Raw genomic sequence first — 21,492 nt, forward strand, 5'->3', positions numbered from 1 at the left:
GAACAGGCCTTGCTCCAGATGAAAGTGTTTTCATACAAAAAAAATTGTTAAGGAATATTGTTTTCTTTAATGCCTGTATCACAAAATGATACAAAGAATTTGACCCAGAAATTTCTGTTGGGGTTCTCTTTCTCTCTCTCTCTCTCTCTCTCTCTCTCTCTCACACACACACACACACACACACACACACACACACACACACACACGGTAGTATTACAGTTAGGAGGAAAGCAGAGAACTTTATAGAGGGCTGTAGAGACTGGTGAGCACACAGTGGCGGATGCAGAACGCTCCTGGCCGCGGAAACCTTGAACCACGCTGTCCAATGCCTCCCGTAGCTGGTGGTCAGCGCGTGTCTGGACTGCAGGGAACTTTGAGACCATTTCCTGAGGGCCCAGGGCGCTTCTAGAGACAGGGCGTTGGATCCTGGACAGAGAGATGGTGTGAGTTGGAAGTGGCGGCAGCAGCAGCGAACTGGATCCGTTGTCCTCGGGTCCCCTGGGCTACAGGACGCAGAGACTTGGAGACGGAGCGCTAGCTCCTCCTCGCGGCTCCTGCAGGGGGCGCGGGGGCCGCCCCTCCCCGCCAGCGGCCGGGGCCGCGCGAGTCAAGGCCAGGACGCGAGCGGCTCTCTCTCGAAGACCGGACTAAGCCGCGAGCCGTCACGGCAGGACTGGAATCCGAGACGTGCGGGCGTCGACAGCCCAGCCCCGGCATCCCCTGGCCCCAGACCCGGCCGCCCCAGCTCGCCGCGCTCCCGGCCACAAGTTTGTCCCGCGCCCGCAAAGTCGCGAGTACGGAGCTTCTCCCCGGCTCCGGGAAGAGCCTCCCTGCTCCTGGCTGGGGTTCGTCCGGACATGGGCTGGCCGGGGGCGTCGCCCCACGTCTGGGGGTGGCTGCTGCTCAGCGGCTGCCTCCTCGCCGGAGCCCAGGTAAGAGCCGGAGCCCCAGGGCACCTTCTTCCGCCAGCAGGGTTTGACAGGCGTTTAGTGATGCTGCAGAGATATGCTTAGGTGAGTGGAGTCCTGCCTGGGGCCGGCACTGTTCAGACCAGCATCTTGGCATCTGCAAAGGGGATGTTTAGGGGTCCCGGGGTTCTGGATGAGGAGGGCGAGGCTGGGAAGTGAAGGAACTTTTCTTTACTCTTCGGTTCCTTGGTCCCAATTTAATCAATACAAATTATTTTTCTCTGTTGGTAATTTACGGTCACTTTTGAGAACTTAAACTTTTAGGATTGATTGTAACCACTGTCTGAAAAGATAACTGGTTCTCCTTGATACAGAATCACGTATCATCAAAGCAAAGAGATTAGATGAAAAAATATATCGTGTTAAATAAAGCTCAGTTGTTAAGAATAAGTGGTAGTTGTCATTTCATACTGCTAATACTGTTTAGAGATTTTTCTGGGCAATCTTTCACAATGGAACCTCTCAAATGTGTAGGTCACAATTCATCCGCACATTTTTTGTTGTTGTTGTTTGTCAAATAAAATGTAGAGTTTATACTCAGCTCTTCAGATGAGCTAGAAACAGATGTACTGGTGGTGGGTGTAAGGCAGTTTTAAGAGCACTGTGAATTTAAACTGAATCAACGTTATTTCTCCCTCCTGTTCGGTAGGGAGCGCACCTTGACCGTCGAATGCAGCCCCGAGATTTTTTTTTTTTTTCTTTTCTTTTAAATTCTTTCACCGAGAAAATTAGGCATTGATTATGTCCTGATACTATCTAAATTGAATACTATGTTCTTAGCTCTTAGATGACCAATTTAAATTTCAGTTATTCTAAAAGTGCAATTGCTTTTTTAACTACATAACCACATAAATTGAAGGAAATAGTGCCATGCTAAATAGTGGGCTTTACCTAACATGACCAGGATGTTTCCGTGAACTTATTCTATTAAAAAGAAAAATCAAACAATCTGTGTGTAATACATTTACTAATAAGATTCGCAATGGATACTTAAGAGTAGGGAATGCTCCAACTTAAAAAAAAATTCACCAATAGAAGGAATATGACTGAATGGAAAAAAAACCTCAAAGAATTTGGTGACAGTTACAAAACTCTGATTAGCTCTAATGTATTAGGTTGGTGCAAAAGTAATTGTGGCTTTAAAGGTTAAAAACAATTGCAAAAACCGCAATTACTTTTCACCGACCTATTATTTCCTGCATTTCAGTCTCATAAGATATTTGAATAATCTGCCTAAAAACACTGCTCCCCTGTATGAGGGGCAATTGAACTCTAACCATTTATTTTGCTCAGTGTTCTAGATTACTTTTTTCTAAGAAAATGGGAAGATAGCGATTAGTACAGCAATAAAAAATCACTATGGGATTATGGACAGACTATTGCCTTTTCTTTTAGCTTTCAATTAAACAGTCAGGCCATTGAGCATTCTTTTCTACAATTTTAAACCAAGGTTTCTCAGCCTTGGTACTAGTGACATTTTAAGCCATATAGTTCTTTGTTGTGTGATTGTCTTGTACGTTGTAGGATATTGAGCAGCATCCCTGTGATCTTTCCACTAGATGCCAGTAGTATCCCCCTTTCTTCCCCCCAGTCGTGGCAGCCAAAAATGTCTCTAGATATTGCCAAATGCCCCTTGGGAGGCAAAATTGCTCCCAGTTGAGACCCGCTGCTTTAAATTGATTTCCATTTATGTTATTACATTAAGACTTGTATAAAATGACAATTTGTGATAATATATTACATTTTTGACACTCTAAACAAAATCTGAAAGTTAAAGTGATTTACATTGACATATTGACACCTTCTCAGATTTTCAGTTTCTTCATCTTTATTTCCAGCTAATACATACATATATTTAAACATTTAAAGAATATATTGATAGAAGAAGAAAGAGAACTCATCCAAGCAGAAGTAGCTTGTGTAGAATAATTCTTTCATATTCAATAAACATTGGATTGCATCACAAAATAGATATCATAGACTGGTACTCGTCAATTGTTTTAAGGATCTCTGTGGTTTTTTTGGTTGGCAAAGATGCTGCCTTTGCCTCGATGCACAGTTCAAAACTCATTCATTCGTGCATCAGATGTTATTACAGAGCACAGCAATCCATTTCCTAAAGCCAGATTATCACATGGTAATGAGGACCACTGTAGTATTTTCTTTACTGTGTCAATGCATCCTCCTGGAACAGACTCTTAAGTGGAATCAGGGGTGCAGTAGGTTTATTGGAGGTTAATGCCTGTAAAAGACAAAAAGGTGAAGAAGCAGGATTGGATAGGGAGAGCCTCAGACCAGGATGCAAATTTGATAACATCTCTGCCCACCCCATGGAGAGCTCTGGGAAAAAGGTTGCCCATCAGGAGAGTCCCATATGATGATAAAGTGGACAGACTCTAGTACTCCCATCGTGCTCAGTCATTGGCTGGTGAGTGTTTATAAGATCATAGACTTGGCTGCAAAGCTGAAATAGATGTTTAAAAGCACTGCAGCTGGAGTCTGTCAGCCAACTGCACTCCTTACAGACAAATGGCTGGTACTTTCTCGAAAGACTGTCTCAGTGGTGTACCTGCATGGCTTACCAAATTACCAAAGAACAACACTGGTTTTGTTGGGCTTGCGAGTGGGCTGACCCCATGTGCCTCAGTCACCTTCTTCACGCTCCATGGCTGCAGATTAGTGTGGCTCTCAGAGAGTGTGTATGTGCAGGGAAGTGAGTACAAATCCATCACTACAACTAGAAAAGATTCCCAGAAGCTCATGATATATTGAGTGGAAGTACTTAAGTTCCATGGAGTACCAGGTGTGAGCAATACCAGTGCTCAGATTTTGTTTTCTAGTTATTACTCCTTTTTGTTTACGTGGAATCCTAACACTGTTGTGGACAGTTTGGTGCAAGGGAAGGAGCATCAGAACCCAGAAAACTGTGTTCAAAGTCCTCTTCTCTGATAACGTGCAACCTCCTTGGGTATGAAACACGATCTCTCTACTCTTACTCTGTACGGTGAGAAAGATGAGCTCTGTTGACCTTCTGGTGTGAAGATGCAGAGTCTACTGGAAAATCCCAAAGCTCTTACTGGGTGGGGAAAAAATGATAATTAGTGACAATATTTATTTACTTACCATGTGCCAAATACTGTGCTAAGGATTTGAATCTTGTTATTTAATTGTCTCATTTAATTCTTATTGTAACTTTATGAGATAGGCACTGTAATTGTTCACACTTTATAAAGGAGAAAATGAGGCTAAGAGATGTTACATGATATTCTCAAGTCACACAGCTAACAAGTAGAGTAGCCATAATTGACACTCTGGTTTCTACTCTGGAACCCACCCCTCAGTCTGAGACCCTCATATTGGAGATCAGTTGGGGACTACTTAGCTAAATTACATATACGCACACCTCTGTCTCAGCAATATCCACTCCTGGGTATATATCCCAAGGAATTTTTCACAGAAGTCCATGATGGTTACTGCAATAATTCGTTGGTGTTAGAGAGTTGAGGACAATCTGGGTGTTCATAGTAGGGTACTATGCAGCAATAAAAAGCAATGGATTCCATGTACACAAAGCAGCATGAATGAGATCTTTAAAACAAGATATGGCACAGAAACAGTGAGATAGATGATATAATACCATTTAGTTACATTCAAATACCTGCCCATAAAACAGCAATACATATTGTATTAACACATTCAGATAAAAGATATATGTGTATGTATATTTCATATGAATGGTTGCATATGGGAAGGTAGAGAAGTAGGAGTGAGTATAGAGATAAAAGAGGATTGATAATAAATAATAAATAAATACATAAATAAAGCAAGTAAACCTACATGCTGTATCTCAGTCTCTCATATTAATTGGAAATTGTGGTGATAATAGATGGAATTACCAACAAGCCATTATCAGTGGATTTAAGAATGAAGACCCAACTGGGACATAGGCAGCTTCTCCAAGATGGTAAGCTAGGGGACCTCCCTTAGCAAAATCAAACTGAAGCTTGACTACTGGTTATCTCTATATTGTGCTTATTTCCACAAGCACTATTATGTCATAGAGCCAATGGTTGGTTGGTTCTTCTTTCTTGTTGACAGCCAGGACTGTTCCCATTTGTCTTCTAGTTATGGGGAAGCCTTGTATCCCTGAGGGGGTTGCCTTCTCATTGTGACTGTGCTAACTGTGGGTAGTTCCTTTAGCTCTGGGAGCCCAGAAGCAGCAAGATGATTGGGAGCCAGATGTGGCTTTTTCTTGGCAATGTACGGAGAGTAGGTGTCATTTCCTCAGATATTCCTCAATTCTTTGTGAAAAAAAATAGAGCATTTTTGTTTTATTTTTATTAAAGTTTATTGGGGTGACAATTGCTAGTAAAGTTACATAGATTTCAGGTGTACAATTCTGTAATACATCATCCATATATCACATTGTGTGTTCACCACCCAGAACCAGTTCTCTTTCCATCACCATATATTGGATTCCCTTTACCCTCATTTACCACCACCCCCACACTTACCCTCTGGTTATAGACCATTTTTAACTAACATTCATACATTCCATTTATTTCCTATCTTGAGCTTCAGTTGGTTTTGTCATCTGCTAGAATCCATCTCCTTTCTTTCCCCTTTCTTTGCCTTTTCTCTGAGTTATTCTTTAAATCTTTTAATGACAATGCAACTTTACACAGTCTATTTCACTTCTTTGAGCCTCCATTTCCTCCCTTCTAAAATGAGAGCAATAATGGCATTTTTCTCATAAAGCCTGAGAGTATTGAATTTAAAAATACACAAACAGATAAAGGCCTTAAGGTGTCTGATAATGAAAATATCCTCTCTTTTTTACTAACCAATTACTAAAGGGCTTTTTAAATGGAATAATTATTAGATTGAAATTATTTCTAATGTGTTTGGGAGCCACTGAAGACTTTTAAATGGTGTGTGTGTGTGTGTGTGTGTGTGTGTGTGTGAATTTTGCAAGGCTATTCTGTCTGCCCACAATTCTCTTTCTTCTACTCCTTATGGTTTCTCCTTCAGAGCCCATGGGACATTTTATTCCTAATACTGACAGATGCTATAATCTTACATTTATTAATATGAGTACTTGATTAAAATCCAGCTCCCCCCTTTGAAGAAGTCATTTGAAAACAGAGCAACTAATCAGCAGCTTCAGCCATCCTGATAGTCACTGGCGTGTCCTTGTAGAAGTGGAGATGCAAGGAGGCAGCTGGAATCAAGAGATAGTTCCAAGGTACATTCACCTGAAGGCAGAATGGTTGGGTCAGGTATGGTGAGTTCAATTTTTAGCTAAGCTGAGTGATGAGGAGCCTGTGACATATTTACTAGAAGGTTGGCTATTGGCTTATGGAGCTTGAGGAAAGCTCTGGATTGAGCATCATCATTTTGTAGGGAGTACCTGGAACCACACATGTGAATACTGTTCTCAGCGAGAGTATAATGGCATTGAAAGGGCTGGCGAACTTGTTTGAAAAAGCGCATGCAAATGGTGTGCAATAAGATTACCTGTGGATTATAAATTCACAGGGGAAAGGGGTTAATAAACAATTTGGAACCCTCCGTGACAATTGGCATGGTGACTTAGGGTGGTAGGTTCTCCATACCTGTTTGAATAATCTAATTTGTATTTCTTTCATTCTGAGAAAATTCATCCTCTTTGATCCTACTTGGAATTCAAGTCTCTAATCATTTATTTTAATTTTTAAAAGGTCATTCTGTTCTAAGGGGCAGAGGTGGCTGCCTTGGGTACAAATGATGCAATGGGACCTGCATCTGTCTGATCATGAAGATGGAGAGAAGAACACAGCTGATAAAGCATGCCTCTAAGAGGATTTGGGGTTTCCAGAGCTCTCTTACCTTAGGAACCGACAAGCAGGCTAAGTGTTGAATTTGGCAGTTATTCCATTGGCTGATGGAATTTTATAAAGACAGTAGATTATAGCTTTCTGGAGGAAGAGGGAACTATGTAAAATGGTTAAGATCATGGACTTTGTTATCAGAACTGAATTTGGAATCTCTTTCCTTTAGCCATAATTTAACATCTCCAAAACTCAGTTTCTTCATATACAAAATGGGGTGACCTAAGGCTAAATTCATTGTGTTGGTGTGTGGATTACGTGCAAACATCAGGAGAAGCATTTAATATACTGCCTGTCACTGCCTTGCTTGCTATGTGTGTTGACGATTGTTGTCATCTCGTCATCATCATCCTCATCATTATCATAATTTCTATTACATTTTCTAATTACTTATGGCTGGTATAGGGAACTTCTATTATTTTTATTGATTGATTTGTACGTGCTAAGTTTATTCCTGCACAGTAACAATTTTCTGCAATATCTATCTCTGTTATTTCTTTTTATCTTGTGTCTTATCATATTGTATTAGTTAGAACTCCCAGTATAACACTGAATGGTAGTAATTATTGCAGGCATTTTATCTTATTTATTACTTCAGTAGGACTGTTTTTAAAGATTTATCAATAAGTATAATATTTGCTGTAGACTTTTAATGTAACATCATTGCTAATTTTGTTAAGTTGTTAAATGTCAGACTAGTATAGAAAGTTTGAGTGAAAACATGGATGAGTTTTAGTCATAAATGATACGTTATTTCTTTGTAACAAGTCATATTAGTTGTTATGAGTTCCTGTCACAGATATTGGGCTACTGGAGGGCAAGAAATGATTTTTAATAATTTCTCTACAGCGTTATGGTGCTCAGTAGATGCTCATTAAGTATTGGTGAAATGTTTGCATGATCATATAGGTAAAGTGGTATTATATGTTGCTACTTGAATTAGCAAATAAATCAAATATTCTTGTTAGTAATAAGATACAGATTTATAACACATCAAAATATCTAGCAAACAAACAAAAATGTTATTTAATACCCTTTGGCCAAATATTTGTGTGACAAGATTGGAACAAACTTGCATGTATAATGCAAGTTCCTGAAGATAAACTTCTGCCTCTCTGTTATGAAATCGTTCATATCAAATTGCAAACTGGCTGAAATTTCCTAAAGGAGAGTAACATGCTACTTGTTACTTCCCTACTTATATAATCAGAGTAGCAGTGTTTTATATGAGAAAAAGGTTTTCAGTTATTTTTTAAAATACATTTTTCTGAGAGCAAAGATTGTGTTTAACAATGATTTAAACCACTTTTGTGGGCATGAGATATGTCTAAGCTTGCATATTCTGCCTACACCACGGAGAATCTGCCTTCAGAAAGGCGCTCATGCAGATAATGAGTGACAAGGTGGAACTTCTCCTTTCAACGGAGATTCTGGCTTCTTATTTCCTAGGTGACTTAAGTCTGTAAGACACAATATCCAGAAACGTTTGGTAGTTATGTAAGCAAAACTTAAACACATTTTTCATGTTGATTAATTGAACTTAGAGATATCTAAAAACTAGAACCTTTGTGTAGCATCAAAAATGGCCTTTAAAATCAATCCGAAAGACACAGCATACTTCTATTTCCCACCCAACTGGTAACATATTAATAATGGCATTTTGTTTGTGAATCTATTGCATTGTTTTTTAACACTCATGGTAAATGTGTAGTGAGTGCCTGAGAGCCATATCGTACCTCCTGACCTACCCAAGGGCCAGATCCATGGCTTGGATTTCTTTTGTATCTATCTTCTGCCATAGTGTCTGTAGATAGTATCTTCCCCATGGTAGGTCTCAACAAATATTTGCAGAATAAATGTGTTCAATGCACCTTGCTGCTAAACCAGCACCAACAGTATAGAGTAAATGGAAGGCTTTTCTGTGAACATAGGAGATACTCTCTAATTAAGTTAAATTAAATTAAATTAAAAATTGTCTTCCCTAGGTCTTTTCATTTTCAATTCAATAAAATTGCATTGGACTGCTAAGTATTATATTTATTGTGCTGGCTCTTAAAGTGACTAAGACACCTTCCACTCTGGAGGATTGCCAGTAATTGCCAATAACGCTGAGATGAGTTCTTTGCCTCTGTTCATGACTTCTCTCTCCCCTCCTGCAATACGTCTTCATTTTTCTTCTTTCTAATGTATCTAGTCTGCATTATACTTCCACATTTGTGCAGTGTAGATGGTAGATCCTGCCTGATGGGAAGGTCCTGCCTGATGTGTCTGCCCAAGGTTCAGTGTTTTTTTTTGTTTTGTTTTTTTTGCTTCAGTAAGTTTATTTTGGTCAAATATATTTAGAAGGTGATAAAAGTATAGACCTGGTGATAATAACAGCATAACAGTTAACCTTTATACAGCGCTTATTATATAAAAACACTTCATTAGGCACTCTATATGCATTATTTTCTGTAATCCTCACAACCACCTTATGAAGAAGGTAATGAGCATTGTTACTGTCTCTCCAACATCCATTCCATCCCTCACCGATTGTGTGGCAAACAAGGACAAGTGGTAGAGAAAGGATTCACTGAAAAAAGTGCAGAACCCCAAATCCCTGCCCTCATGAATGTCATGTCTCCTCAGTCTCCCAAAGCCTGCTCTACCTGAGGATTTACATACACGTGCCAAGAAATTCCACCTTGTAACTGCGCAGTGGAGGTGAAGTTGAGGTTCCCCCGCCAGGTCCTGTTGACACCGAAGATGAAGAGCTCCTTGTTAATGATGGATGGTGGTGTGAGTTTGCTTCCGGGTGGTCTCACCAACACCACAGTGGAGTGGCCTCGTTGCTGACACATGGACTCGATCTGCACTGGGTCTTCTCTGACTCTGCCCCATTGGGGAGATGGAGGGACACCCTGTTATCTGTTACTGTCAGGTCACGTGGAAGTCCAGGCTCCCCACATAGTGTCCACTGACACCCAGGATGGGGGGACCTTGAAGGGCCTCATTCCAGACCAGTGTGGGTGGAGGTGCCCGCTCTCTATTTTGCTATGAAACCACTCTGGGGAGGGTGTAGGGCCCCTCCTTACAGTCTGGCAAAGGTGAAGTCTGGGCTCTCCACCTGACCTTTGCTGGTGTGGATTGGGATAGAACTACAGTGTTTTCTGTGGTGTTTGGGTCAAGCTGTTATTGTCTAAAAGTTTTCTGTCTTATCAGGCAGCCCCTTTCCTTTCTTTGCTATAGAAGCAGGGTTTTCTTGACACTTTTTTGTTTTGTTTTGTTTTGGTCAGCACCTACTGGTGTTTCAGAGCTGCCAGCTTCTACAAATCCAAGTCGGGAATATTGAGACAACAAATACACCCAGAGAATTTCTCACTGTGTTGTTCTTCGGGACCTGAAGTCCTAGCTGGTTTGCTTTCTGCTCTCCACCAGTCAGAATCGTCTTATGTTCATTTTATGTATAATATCCTGAGTTTTTAGTTGTACTTATTGGGAGGAATAGAGGAAAGTACATCTATTCCATTGTACTGGAAGTAGAAGTTTCAGAATGCTTATTTTTTAAATACATCTAATTTATGGATTCATGTTTACTTTAAAATGAAGTAAGTGTACATGTTGTAATTATGAAAATTCACATATTCTTACATTAGCAGTTAGCATCTCTAATGACAACTTTAGGTACTTTCAATAAGATACACATAATCAAATTAGGGCTTCTTTTACCTACCAAGTATGTGACAGATTGAAATTCAACATTTTATTTCAAATCATAAATGATCACTTGCCCAGGAAAAACTGCTAACATCCATTTTTCTAAACATACCACTTTGTTTTGGATGCAGTTATTGCTTTTGAGTAACCTCGAAGAGTGGGCATTGAAGCAGACATTGAATATGAATCATTGTAGGAGATATCGAGTATGAAAAGTGCTTTTCAGTTTTAAGTAAACAATGATTTTAATGTCTCGCTATGGTGAAGAACACATGTATCTGTAACAAGAAGGAAAAGAAAGCAACATAAAAGATGTTAAGCATTTTCTTACTCTCACCTGAAATGACCAGAGATCAATTTAACAGATCACACATTAGCACAGCCTAATCAAACTTGCTCCTGAGTTAAACTGGCCACAATTTTTTAAGAACAAAATATCTTTACAGCTGTAGTTTATAAAAGCTTATGTTCTTGTAAAGGTTATGCCAGTGAAAGGGCCACATATGCACAAAAGGAAACAAAAATTATTTGTTCCAGTAAAAACGATACAAGGAGTGATTTGAAATGCTCATGTTTGATATTGAAGTCAAATTTCTCTGAGTTAAAAATTTATAGTTCTGCAACCTGGTCACATCGTCTGCAGTGTTTTCGAGGATTTAAGTCAAAGAAGGTAACTACTGAGCTGAAAAAATAGTCAGGAAAAGAAAAAAGAGACCCAATTTGGATGGTGCCTGACTTTTTGGACAATGAATGGGGAAGCAGTCAATTTTCCTTCCGTACCCACTCAGATGACTCATGTGTTTCCATTTCATTCTCCCTTTATGCCATGTGAGACTTTATGGCTCACTTTTAGGGTGGTTACTTAGAACTCTGCATCTGCATTGTGTTAGCCTTATAGTTAAATTCTGTTTTGTATGCCAACCTCTCAAATTAGTTTTTGATATTCTCTCTTTTCATGAAAAAAACCCACAAACATTTAAAATTAATGTGGGTGTTGAGCTATGAATATTATCTGGTAATCTCTGAAACTATATACCTGATTATTTATTGAGCTATTCTTTATATTATAAATATATTAGAAAATAATAAACTCATGATTTTCAGGAATAATACAATTTTTTGATACTTAACTAGTTCTTATACTTTTTTCTGTATCCTTCATTTCAGTTTAATCTGTCAGTCTATTATTTTAGGTGTCAGATAAAAAACCATAATTTGCAATCACAATTATCAATAATCTCTAAGTGTACTTCCTTTAGTTAATGCTATAAACATCTTTTGATTTCTAGTGTTCTGTCCATTATATTTTATTGCACAAGATAAAAAGGCTTGTTTTTCCCTGTTGCTTAAGTAGTGATTCTAGAGAATAAGTGTATTTGCAGCCTGAAATTAAAGATGTGGAATTTGCAAATTAAAGATGTGGGATTATAGGGAGTGTGTCACATAGATAAACGTTTTATCATCTCATTTGATTTAAGAATCTCTACGTCCCTGACCGAACATACAAATGCAAAGCTCTGGACCTTATTATTGTTAATAAATCTGCAGAACACACAATACTCAGTATTCTCTTTCTAGGAAATAGATGATCCCTTGCAGAAAATTGTATGGTTGTTTAAAAATATATTTACAAGCTTTTGAATACCGCCCTGTAAGATTAATTTGTCTCCCTTTGAGTGAGAGTTGGTGACTTGCTTTTAACAAATATGATGGGATCGATCATGAGTCACATCTGAGACTAGATCATAAAAGACATGTGGCTTCCTCCTTGTTTTCTTTCTGGAATCAGTCATTCTGTGGGAATCCAGTTGACAGGCTGTAGAGACACTCACGCACCCATAGAGAGAGAATTATGTGGTGAAGAACTGAGGCTTCTTCCCATCAGCCACTGAGGAACTGAGGCCTTCTGCCCATAACCATGTGAGTGGGCCATTTTGGAAATGGATCATCTAGTCCCAGGCAAGTCTTCAGGTGATAGAATCTATGGCTAAAGACTTGACTGCAATCTCATAAGAGACTCTGAGCCAGAACCACCCAGCTAAGCCTCTCCCAAGCTGTAGGATAATTAATATTTATTGTCTTAAGCCACAAAGTTGTGCATTAATTTGCTACAGAACCATAGTTGACAAATACAGATTTTTCCCTCCTTAAAATTCTATTCCTCTAGAATCACTTTTGGTACCAAATGAATTATATCATGTTAGATGGAAGCATGACTTTGTTATTGAATTTTCTGGAAATTAAGTGGTTTAGAGAAATGCCTATGGGTGCCAAGTTGACAGAGGTGGATTTCGGTGACTCTGTAATGTGTCAAGTTGGCTATGTTAAACTGTATTTCCTGGAATCCCCTTCCTTTTATGTTTCTGGGTAGGGTGAACTACAAGAGACATTTTTTCATGAGCATTGGAGGGCAGAGGTGAAGCAGCAGCCATTTTATTTTTTATTGTCAGAAGGTCAAGGCAGGCATTTTTGTATTTTACACGTTATTGCTTATCTGCTGATTCATCTCACTAGAGAGAGGCAGCAGCCAGGCCTGCAACTGCTCTACCTTTCCCTGCGTCCTCTGTTAACTTCTCTGATTCTTGGGCCAAGTGCATGTTTAGGTTTATGACGAATCTAAAGATGTTGAGTGATTTGCCCAAGGTTTCCTGGTAATATTTTTTTTAAAAAAGATTTTATTGGGGAAGGGGAACAGGACTTTACTGGGGAACAGTGTGTTTTTTCCCAGGACCCATCAGCTCCAAGTCAAGTTGTTGCCCTTTCAATCTTAGTTGAGGAAGGTGCAGCTCAGCTTCAAGTCCAATTGCCGTTTTCAATCTAGTTGTGGGGGGTGCAGCCCACCATCCCTTGTGGGAGTTGAGGAGTTGAACCAGCAACCTTGTAGTCGAACCTGCAAGCTTGTTGAGAGCACGTGCTCTAACCAACTGAGCCATCCGGCCACCAGGAGCTCAGCGGCAGCTCAGCGGCCCCTCAGCGGCAGGTTGTTGTCTTCACTCTAGTTGCAGAGGGCGCAGCTCACTGGCCCATGTGGGAATAGACCGGCAATCCTGTTGTTCAGAGCTCGGCTCTAACCAACTGAGCCATCCGGCTGCCCCGTCATGATAATTTTTCACTAAAGCTATAGTTAGTCATCTAGTCCATTCTCTTTCTATGTGCCATAACTGACATATTGCAAGAGAATTAATAAAATATTGGGTCTCTGTAACATTTTAGGATATTTTCAATCTGTTAATTATTTTTTCTAATTATACCTAATATAATTAGTTATATTAAAATTTTCTAGTATGGGATTTTTTTTCTTTAGGCAATTTAGTTAAAAAGATTATTCTAAAATCTTATACATTGATGGATTTTGAATTTTGATTCAGATGAAGGATTATTTCAGATAGCTTGGTATCAAAACTTTAATTTTCAACTGTATTAGAAGGTAAAATAATGAAAGTTTGTATCATGGCTTTAAAAAAAGATTGTGATAATGTTTTTTACTGTTTATATTTTGTTCATCGCTACAGCTGGATTCTGATGGCACCATCACTATAGAAGAACAGATTGTCCTCGTGCTGAAAGCTAAAGTGCAGTGTGAACTCAACATCACAGCTCAGCTCCAGGAAGGAGGTAAAGATGCTCAGACAATTGTGTTTTCCTTGTGCCCCTGCCCCAGTCCTCATAAAGATTGCAAATTTCCCTCCTTACTTAGTATTAGGGAGACCCTCATCAGTGATTCCATGTTTCCATGTAGAGGGGTGTGTAGTAGAATGAGGGTCTTGCCATCTCTTTAACCCACAAGCTTTTCCCTCCATATGGAAGGAGTGACTTGCTTGATTTGTGGGTTTGGGAATAGGAACTGTGCCTGTCAGCCTCTTCCTCTGGCCTCTCTTTGGGATCTGTCTGCCTGCACAGAGCATACATGCGGGTTTATCCTTGATCATTCAATAAGCTTGGAGGGGCAGGCTCTGTCCTTGTGGATGTTGCCTGTAATTCTTGGTAGTATGTAAAAGTCAGAGGAGAAAATAAGCAAGCCCACTTATATGTACATAGGCCATATTCGCCCAAACACTTTTTTCTTAATAAAGTGATTATTTGATCTCCATCTGCTTCACTCCTTATATAATTTCTCAAATAGTTCCAAATTCAGCTGGGAATGGAAATACTATTTACTGAGCTCCCCAAATTCCCAGCAGTCTGAATGCAGCAGATAATGTCCTTAAAAATATGCCCCATAATAAAATATGTAGTTTGGTATCTGCTTCATACTAGTCACCAAATATTAAAAAAAAAGTTTTGTGATTGATTTCTCAATTGATTATTATCAAGGAATGTGGTCTGCGTGATACTGATTTTTAAAAATGTGTTGAGACTTACTGGTTTGTATAGTGGTCAATTTTGATAAATGTTCTATGTGGCCTTCAAAGGAATGTGTATTGTCTATCTGAGTACGTTGTTTTAGTGTTCACTAGATTAATTTTATTGGTTGTATGGTTCACATATTCTGTATCCATAATGAGTTTTCATCTGCTTGACCTATTCTTGTCAGAGGTTATATTTTAAAATCTCCCATTATGGATGGTGAATTTTTTGCTTCATATGTTTTGAAAATATGTTATTAGGTATACACAAGTTTAGAACTGTTGTATTTCTTGGTGAATTAAACCTTTGTCAACATGAAGCAACCCTCTTTATCTCTAGTATACTTTTGCTTTAAATATTAAATACAAGTAAATATATGTAATATAAATTATTCTGTAAAAGATAACAATGTTAATAAGCAACATTAGTTTTTTTCTCTCGGTAGACATTTGCCTTACATATCTTTTCCCATCCTTTAAAAAGGTTTTTAATTGTGACAAAATACATGTAACATGAAATTTACCATCTTCAACATTTTTAAGCGTACAGTCCAGTAGAAGTGTATATTAACAACACATTTGGAGCAACCAGTCACCAGATATTTTTCATCTTACAAATTGACACTCTATATCCATTAAACAACTCTTTATCTTTTTGCATTTTTTTATTAAACATTTCTGTACACTTATGTTTTGGTAGTATCTTTTATAAATAAGACAAACACGGGCTTTTTCTTGTTATTCATTCTCATAATCTTTGTCTATTAACTGAAGAGTTTATCTCAATTATGCTAATTGTGATTATTAATATACAATATTTGCATCAATTCTACCACTTTATTTGGGCTTTTAATTTCACCAGCTCTTCCTATGTATCCCTTCCACTACCCACCCCTGCCTTCTTTTGGCTTCTTTTGAACTGACTGAGACTTTTTTCCTTATTTCATCCTTCATCTCCCTGCTAGTTTGGTAGCTACATATTGTATTTAATTCTTTTAGTAATTAACTTAGAAAAGCCCCAAATACAGTGCTTCCTGATCCTATGGCATAATTTCTGGCCTCAGATTTATTCTTGTAATTTACAGGCAGCTAAGCCATGTTTTAAGAAACAAGGTTTTTATATTAATTCAGCCTTTGTAGGTATCTTGTACTAGGAAGCAGTTGTCTGAATGGCCAGACTAATAGTGTCAAAAAGGGGAATCACTCATGCTACCTCTAAAGAACACTGAAGGACACATCACCACAGAGGAATTTATAAGGATTATTATTTATGAGGGCCGAATGAACTATTTTCTATGAAGTCTCATGAAATTTTGAGCTAGAAGATATCTCAGAGATTACTTAGTCCAACGTTATCATCTCCAGTGTCCCTTTAACAGTTCAACAAATATGTTATGTGCCCACGGTGTGTTGCTTCTGTACTAAGCACTGGATAAAATGAATCAGATTCTGTCTTTGCCCCATGGAGATGATGATACACGGTAGTAAGGAAGACCGACACATTTCAGTTTGGTGTTATTAACACCAGAGGCATCACAAGTATGGAATCACTGAAAAAGCTTCTTAATTCATTGGGAAGGGATAAGAGGAGGCTTCATCTCATCTTAAAATTAAAGGATAGAAATTAGATGTGTAGAGGAGGAAGTAAAAAGACATTCCTGGCAGAGGGAATAGGATGGGTAAAGGCAAGCAAGTGTGAATCAGTCACATATCACAAGAGCTACACATGAAAAGAGTAAGTAATTTGGATGTAAACCTATTGTAATGTCTAAAATTTGTGAAGGTGGGAATCATGTGAAACGTGTAGATGAGTAAATATTAAAAGAGAAAAGATACTTTCTTTTTCTCCGTACAAATAGGATAGAATTAAAGCTGGCCAAACTTTGGCCTATATTTCAATGAAAAATGTCTAATTATATGTAAATTGACTCAAAATTTCTTCACTGTATGTGTTCAAAAGTAGAATGACATTTTGATACCACTAGCTAATCTAAGAAATTTTCATTTCCAAATTTTTCTAAAATTGAGAGATGCATATCAAAATATTTAGGAGTAAGCTGTTATGCTATTGGCAATTTACTTTAAAATACCACAGCAAAAAATAAATTAGATGAAATAACTATGGCAGAATACTAACAAGTGTCAATTCTAGATGATGAATATGTAATATTCTCTTTTGTTTATGAAAAAAATTTTATAATAAAAATAAAATTTTTCTTCATGTCTATGAAAGAAAGAAAAGGAAATATAAATGCAAATACCTAGTTATAAAACTATTCAAGTATTTAGAAAGAAAAACCAAAATGGTATTGATCCCAGTTCCACTTCATAAATGTAAAATGTATTGTCACATTGTGCTATGGGTAACTGTAGAACTGAAAAGAGACAAAGTTAGAGACTTCAAATTTTAGATTGTTCTGTGTAAATATCATGGTTTGACAAGCTTCACTAAGAATTACTTTGTCCTGGCACATACAAAAGATTACAGGGAATGTAATTAATGGTGTTAATTTATAAAGGGAGATTGGTGAGTCATCAAGCAATTAATTAGTTTCTTGCTAAATAATGAAATTATTTACTCACATAGGAGGTGAAATGATGATAAAAGAGTAGATATTAATTAAGATCTCTGTATTATCTGTGAGGTCATGGCTTCCCCAATCTTTTCAACCTTTTGTGAATATTTATCATTCTCTTTGTCATAAAGCAACCAGAGAGGTGAATATGATTTATAGAAACATTATTTTGGGAACTATTAGTTTTCTGAATTTTTGGGGGTATGTCGGTGTGTGGGGTGTTATATTGTAGGGAACTACAAAATGGTCCTTTTCAGAGCATGAGGAAAAATCAGCAGATTTTTCTCCCTAGCAATTTAAAGACTACATAATTTACATAATTATGGAATAAAGTGGTCAGTGGATTTTAGACTTATATGAAGACCTTATTCCATCATGTGACTTACTCTTGCCAGAACATCTCACATGGCATTGCAGCATACATTTTAAAGGGAAACTAGTTACAAGAACATAAGAATGTGTGTTCAGGTCCAGTTTATGTAGATTGCACAATAGATATCTGGTAAAGGATTGGACAGTTCAGGGTGCATGACTTGTTAAAGACAAAGTGAATGGATGGGAATCCATATGGAATGCTATCAAGATAGAGAGAGTGTCTAGGGCAAAGTTGATGGGTGAGATTGATTCACTATACTCTGTTTAAACAAGAAGAAAAACAAATTAAAAAGCAGGTAATGGTGGAAAGAAGCAGATGAAGCTGTGCACCAGAAACAGAAATCAGTGTAATTGGGTTGCTTGTGATACTTAAAGCACAGGCTTTTATTATGTGAACAAAGAGAGGCTCTTTCCAAAAAAAAAAAAAATGTGGGCAAGGAAAGACATTGCCTTATTGCTTCAGCAATCCACAAAGCAAATCAAGTATTTGTTTCCAAGTGATATGGTGGACACTAAGAAGTTAATTTCACATTTATGCCTAATTCTTTTCTGTAGAGATAAGTGCTTGTGTGAGATTCTATTATGCTGACTGTTCAAAACTGAACAAACAACTTGACATCCTGAACATTAGCGAGAACAAAAATCCCCAGCTGCCGTTAGTGTAATTGGTAACTAAAAAATCTATAATGGATAGTACTTATGGTAACAGAATAATGGCTTCCCAAAGATGTCCACAGCTAACATCTGGTGTTATGCCTATGTATGTTATGTTACATGACAAAGGGGTCTTGTAGATGGAATTAAGGTTATGGACCTTAAAATAGGGATATCATCCTGGATTATCTGGATGGGCCCTTAAAAGGAGCCAAGGAAGACAAAAAAGTCACAGAAAAGGAGAGTGGAGGAGAGAGACTCTAAACGTGAGAAGGACTCGACTGCTTTGCTGACTTTGAAGACGAAGAAGAAGGCCATGAACCAAGGAATGCAAGTGGATTCTAGAAGTTGGGCACAGCCCTTCGCTGACAGCTAGCAAGGAAACAGGGACCTCAGTCCTGCAACTGCAAGGAACTGAATTCTAACAATTGGAATGAGTAAGGAAACAAATTCTCCCTCAGAGCCTCCAGAAAGGAATGCAGCCCTGCCCATACCTTGATTTTGGCCTTTTGAGTCTATAAGCCATGCAGAGATCCGGACTTGGGATTTACAGAAAAAGTGAGATAATAAATTTAGGTTATTTGAAACCACTACATTTGTAGTAATTTGTTATGATAGCAATAGAAAATGAAAACAGCAGTCATTACAAGTCATCTCTTTTGGGGAAGTTGGGGTATGACATCGCTGATATGCTCTCTTCTTGGAAGTTCAATAAACAACTAATGAAGAAGAGTCTGGAAGAACAGAGTGTTGGCACTGACTAAATGTTTGTTAAGCTCTTGACAAGTTCCAGTGGCTGATGCATGAAATAAAACAGATAAAATCCCCAACCCTCAGGGTCCTTAAACCCTGTAGTTTAAGAAAACAATAATAAAATAATACAGTATTGGAAGGTGATGAGCCTCCAGATGAAAAATATAGCAGGAAAGGGGATAAGGAATGTTTCGGGATGTAGTTTTAAACGGGAAAATTTACTCAGAAGTTGATGTTTGAGGTAAGGGAACAGCCTTGAGGCTATCTGGGGGAATGGCATTGAATTCAAGGGAAAGCAAGGAGGACCTTAGCAGGAGTTGAGATTGGGGAGATAGGCCAGGGGAGAGGGCAGGCTTGTCAGGTCTTCAGACATTGTAAAGACTTGGCCTTTGCTCAGAGTGAGATGAGAGGCCTTTGGAAGATGACCTTGGGCCACTGTGTAAAGAATAAATAAATGAAAGGAGAGAAAGAATGGAGTCAGGAAGACCAGTTGGAGGCTCTAGCAGTGAATTAGGCTGGAGATGAGGTGGCTTGGACCATAATGGTGGCAATGGAGGTTGTGAGAAGCGCTAGAGTTCTGGATGCATCTTGAGGAAAGTAGAGCCTATGAGAGTTTTGTTTGAAATGAGTATTAGACTCAAAGAAATTACTAAAATTATTGGGGAAAAGGCAAACCCAAATCTTAACCTGTTTCAGATGACATGTTTTTTAACAGCAATTTTTAAAAGAAATCTAGGGTAAAAATGTATTAATAGCTGCAACTATTATACTTGGAAGAATTTTACCACAGAAATTGTTCACAATGAATTCCAATGTTTCATATATATTAATTGCTATAACTCATACATACTGGAATCACTAAAATATTTTTAATTTATGCAAATCACATGTTCCTATCAGTGAGGCTAAGTGGATGAATTTTGGGACATTTGCATTCTATCTACCTCACGCTAGTTTCCAAAACTACCAATTTGTTTTACATTTTGCTATAGACAGTGACCTGAAATTTTGTATTTTGAATGAATTTACTCTCTGGTTCCAACTGCATTTTTATTTATTTGCTTTTCAATATTTTTCCTCATCAGAGGGAAATTGTTTCCCAGAATGGGATGGACTCATTTGCTGGCCCAGAGGAACAGTGGGGAAAATATCAGCTGTCCCATGCCCTCCGTATATTTATGACTTCAATCATAAAGGTATTGAATTTTTCTGAAATGGTTAATTTGGAACAGAAATTTACTTAAAACAATTTTTTTTTTGTAAAGGTCTAAGGGACCTGAACAATCTCACTGTTTTTCTTCATGTCTTTGTAGGAGTTGCTTTCCGACACTGTAACCCCAATGGAACATGGGATTTTATGCACAGTTTAAATAAAACATGGGCTAATTATTCAGACTGCCTTCGCTTTCTGCAGCCAGATATCAACATAGGAAAGGTAGTAGTAATTTTATATTTGTGCACACCTACGGGGAAACAGAATAATGATTTTATGCAATTTTTGATTGTCAACCATTGTATATAAAAACTCTTTTATTCTATGACACAAAGATCATAAAAGACAAAAGCAAGTTTGGAATCTTTTCAGATACCTTGTTAAGGAAAAGTCTAAGACCTGAAACATTCTGGTGTTTTCTTTAGGTTAAAGTTACCTGGCTGAGATATATACATGTATATTTATAAATATGTATCTCTGTGTATATTATATTACATTATGCTATATTTATATTACATTATATTATGCTATGTTATGTATAAAAATTATGTATAAAAACAGCAACATGATTCACGATTTCTTTTGACTACCTATAAATGGTTGCATCTCATCTTATTCTATACACCAGGAGGAGTTTTATATTTCAGAGATGTACTTTCCATATCCTAGGATTTGCCAGTAGGTGATTTCATTAGTATATTAAAGATTAGAAGGGTGGCCGGTTAGCTCAGTTGATTAGAGCGGGTGCTGATAACACCAAGGTTGCCGGTTCGATCCCCTCATGGGCCACTGTGAGCTGCACCCTCCTTAAAAAAAAAATAGACTAGAGTTGTAAGAATTAAAGAGGAGTGAGGGGCATCCTACAGGTCTTTGGCATGAAACCTTAATTTTACATATGTGAGTCAACTCAGAACCAGAGATCAAGTGTTGGTCAAAGTGACACAGCTCACTGATGGCAGGGTCTAAAGCAGAGCCCTGATCTATAAATTCTTCATCAGTGCAGTTTCTGGGATAGCAATCATATGTAAACTTTGAAAACTT

At 38.1% G+C, this 21,492-nt stretch overlaps 1 protein-coding gene across 2 annotated transcripts in view; it reads left to right on the top strand.

Annotated features, from left to right (window-relative positions):
* The first annotated feature begins 242 nt into the window (after positions 1-242).
* Positions 243-21,492, top strand: part of PTH2R (parathyroid hormone 2 receptor) — a 53,814-nt gene continuing 32,564 nt past the window's right edge. The window contains exons 1-4 of one of the 2 annotated variants that reach the window (XM_019726956.2): positions 243-932; positions 14,047-14,149; positions 20,324-20,434; positions 20,552-20,673. In XM_019726956.2, the coding sequence (XP_019582515.1) occupies positions 858-932; positions 14,047-14,149; positions 20,324-20,434; positions 20,552-20,673 (411 nt within the window). In that variant the 5' untranslated portion in view covers positions 243-857. The remainder of the gene's footprint in view (positions 933-14,046; positions 14,150-20,323; positions 20,435-20,551; positions 20,674-21,492) is intronic. The other variant, XM_074312239.1, reaches the window with a different exon arrangement.

Source organism: Rhinolophus sinicus, linkage group LG01 (genome assembly GCF_036562045.2).
Source record: "Rhinolophus sinicus isolate RSC01 linkage group LG01, ASM3656204v1, whole genome shotgun sequence".
Classification (NCBI taxonomy): Eukaryota; Metazoa; Chordata; class Mammalia; order Chiroptera; family Rhinolophidae; genus Rhinolophus; species Rhinolophus sinicus.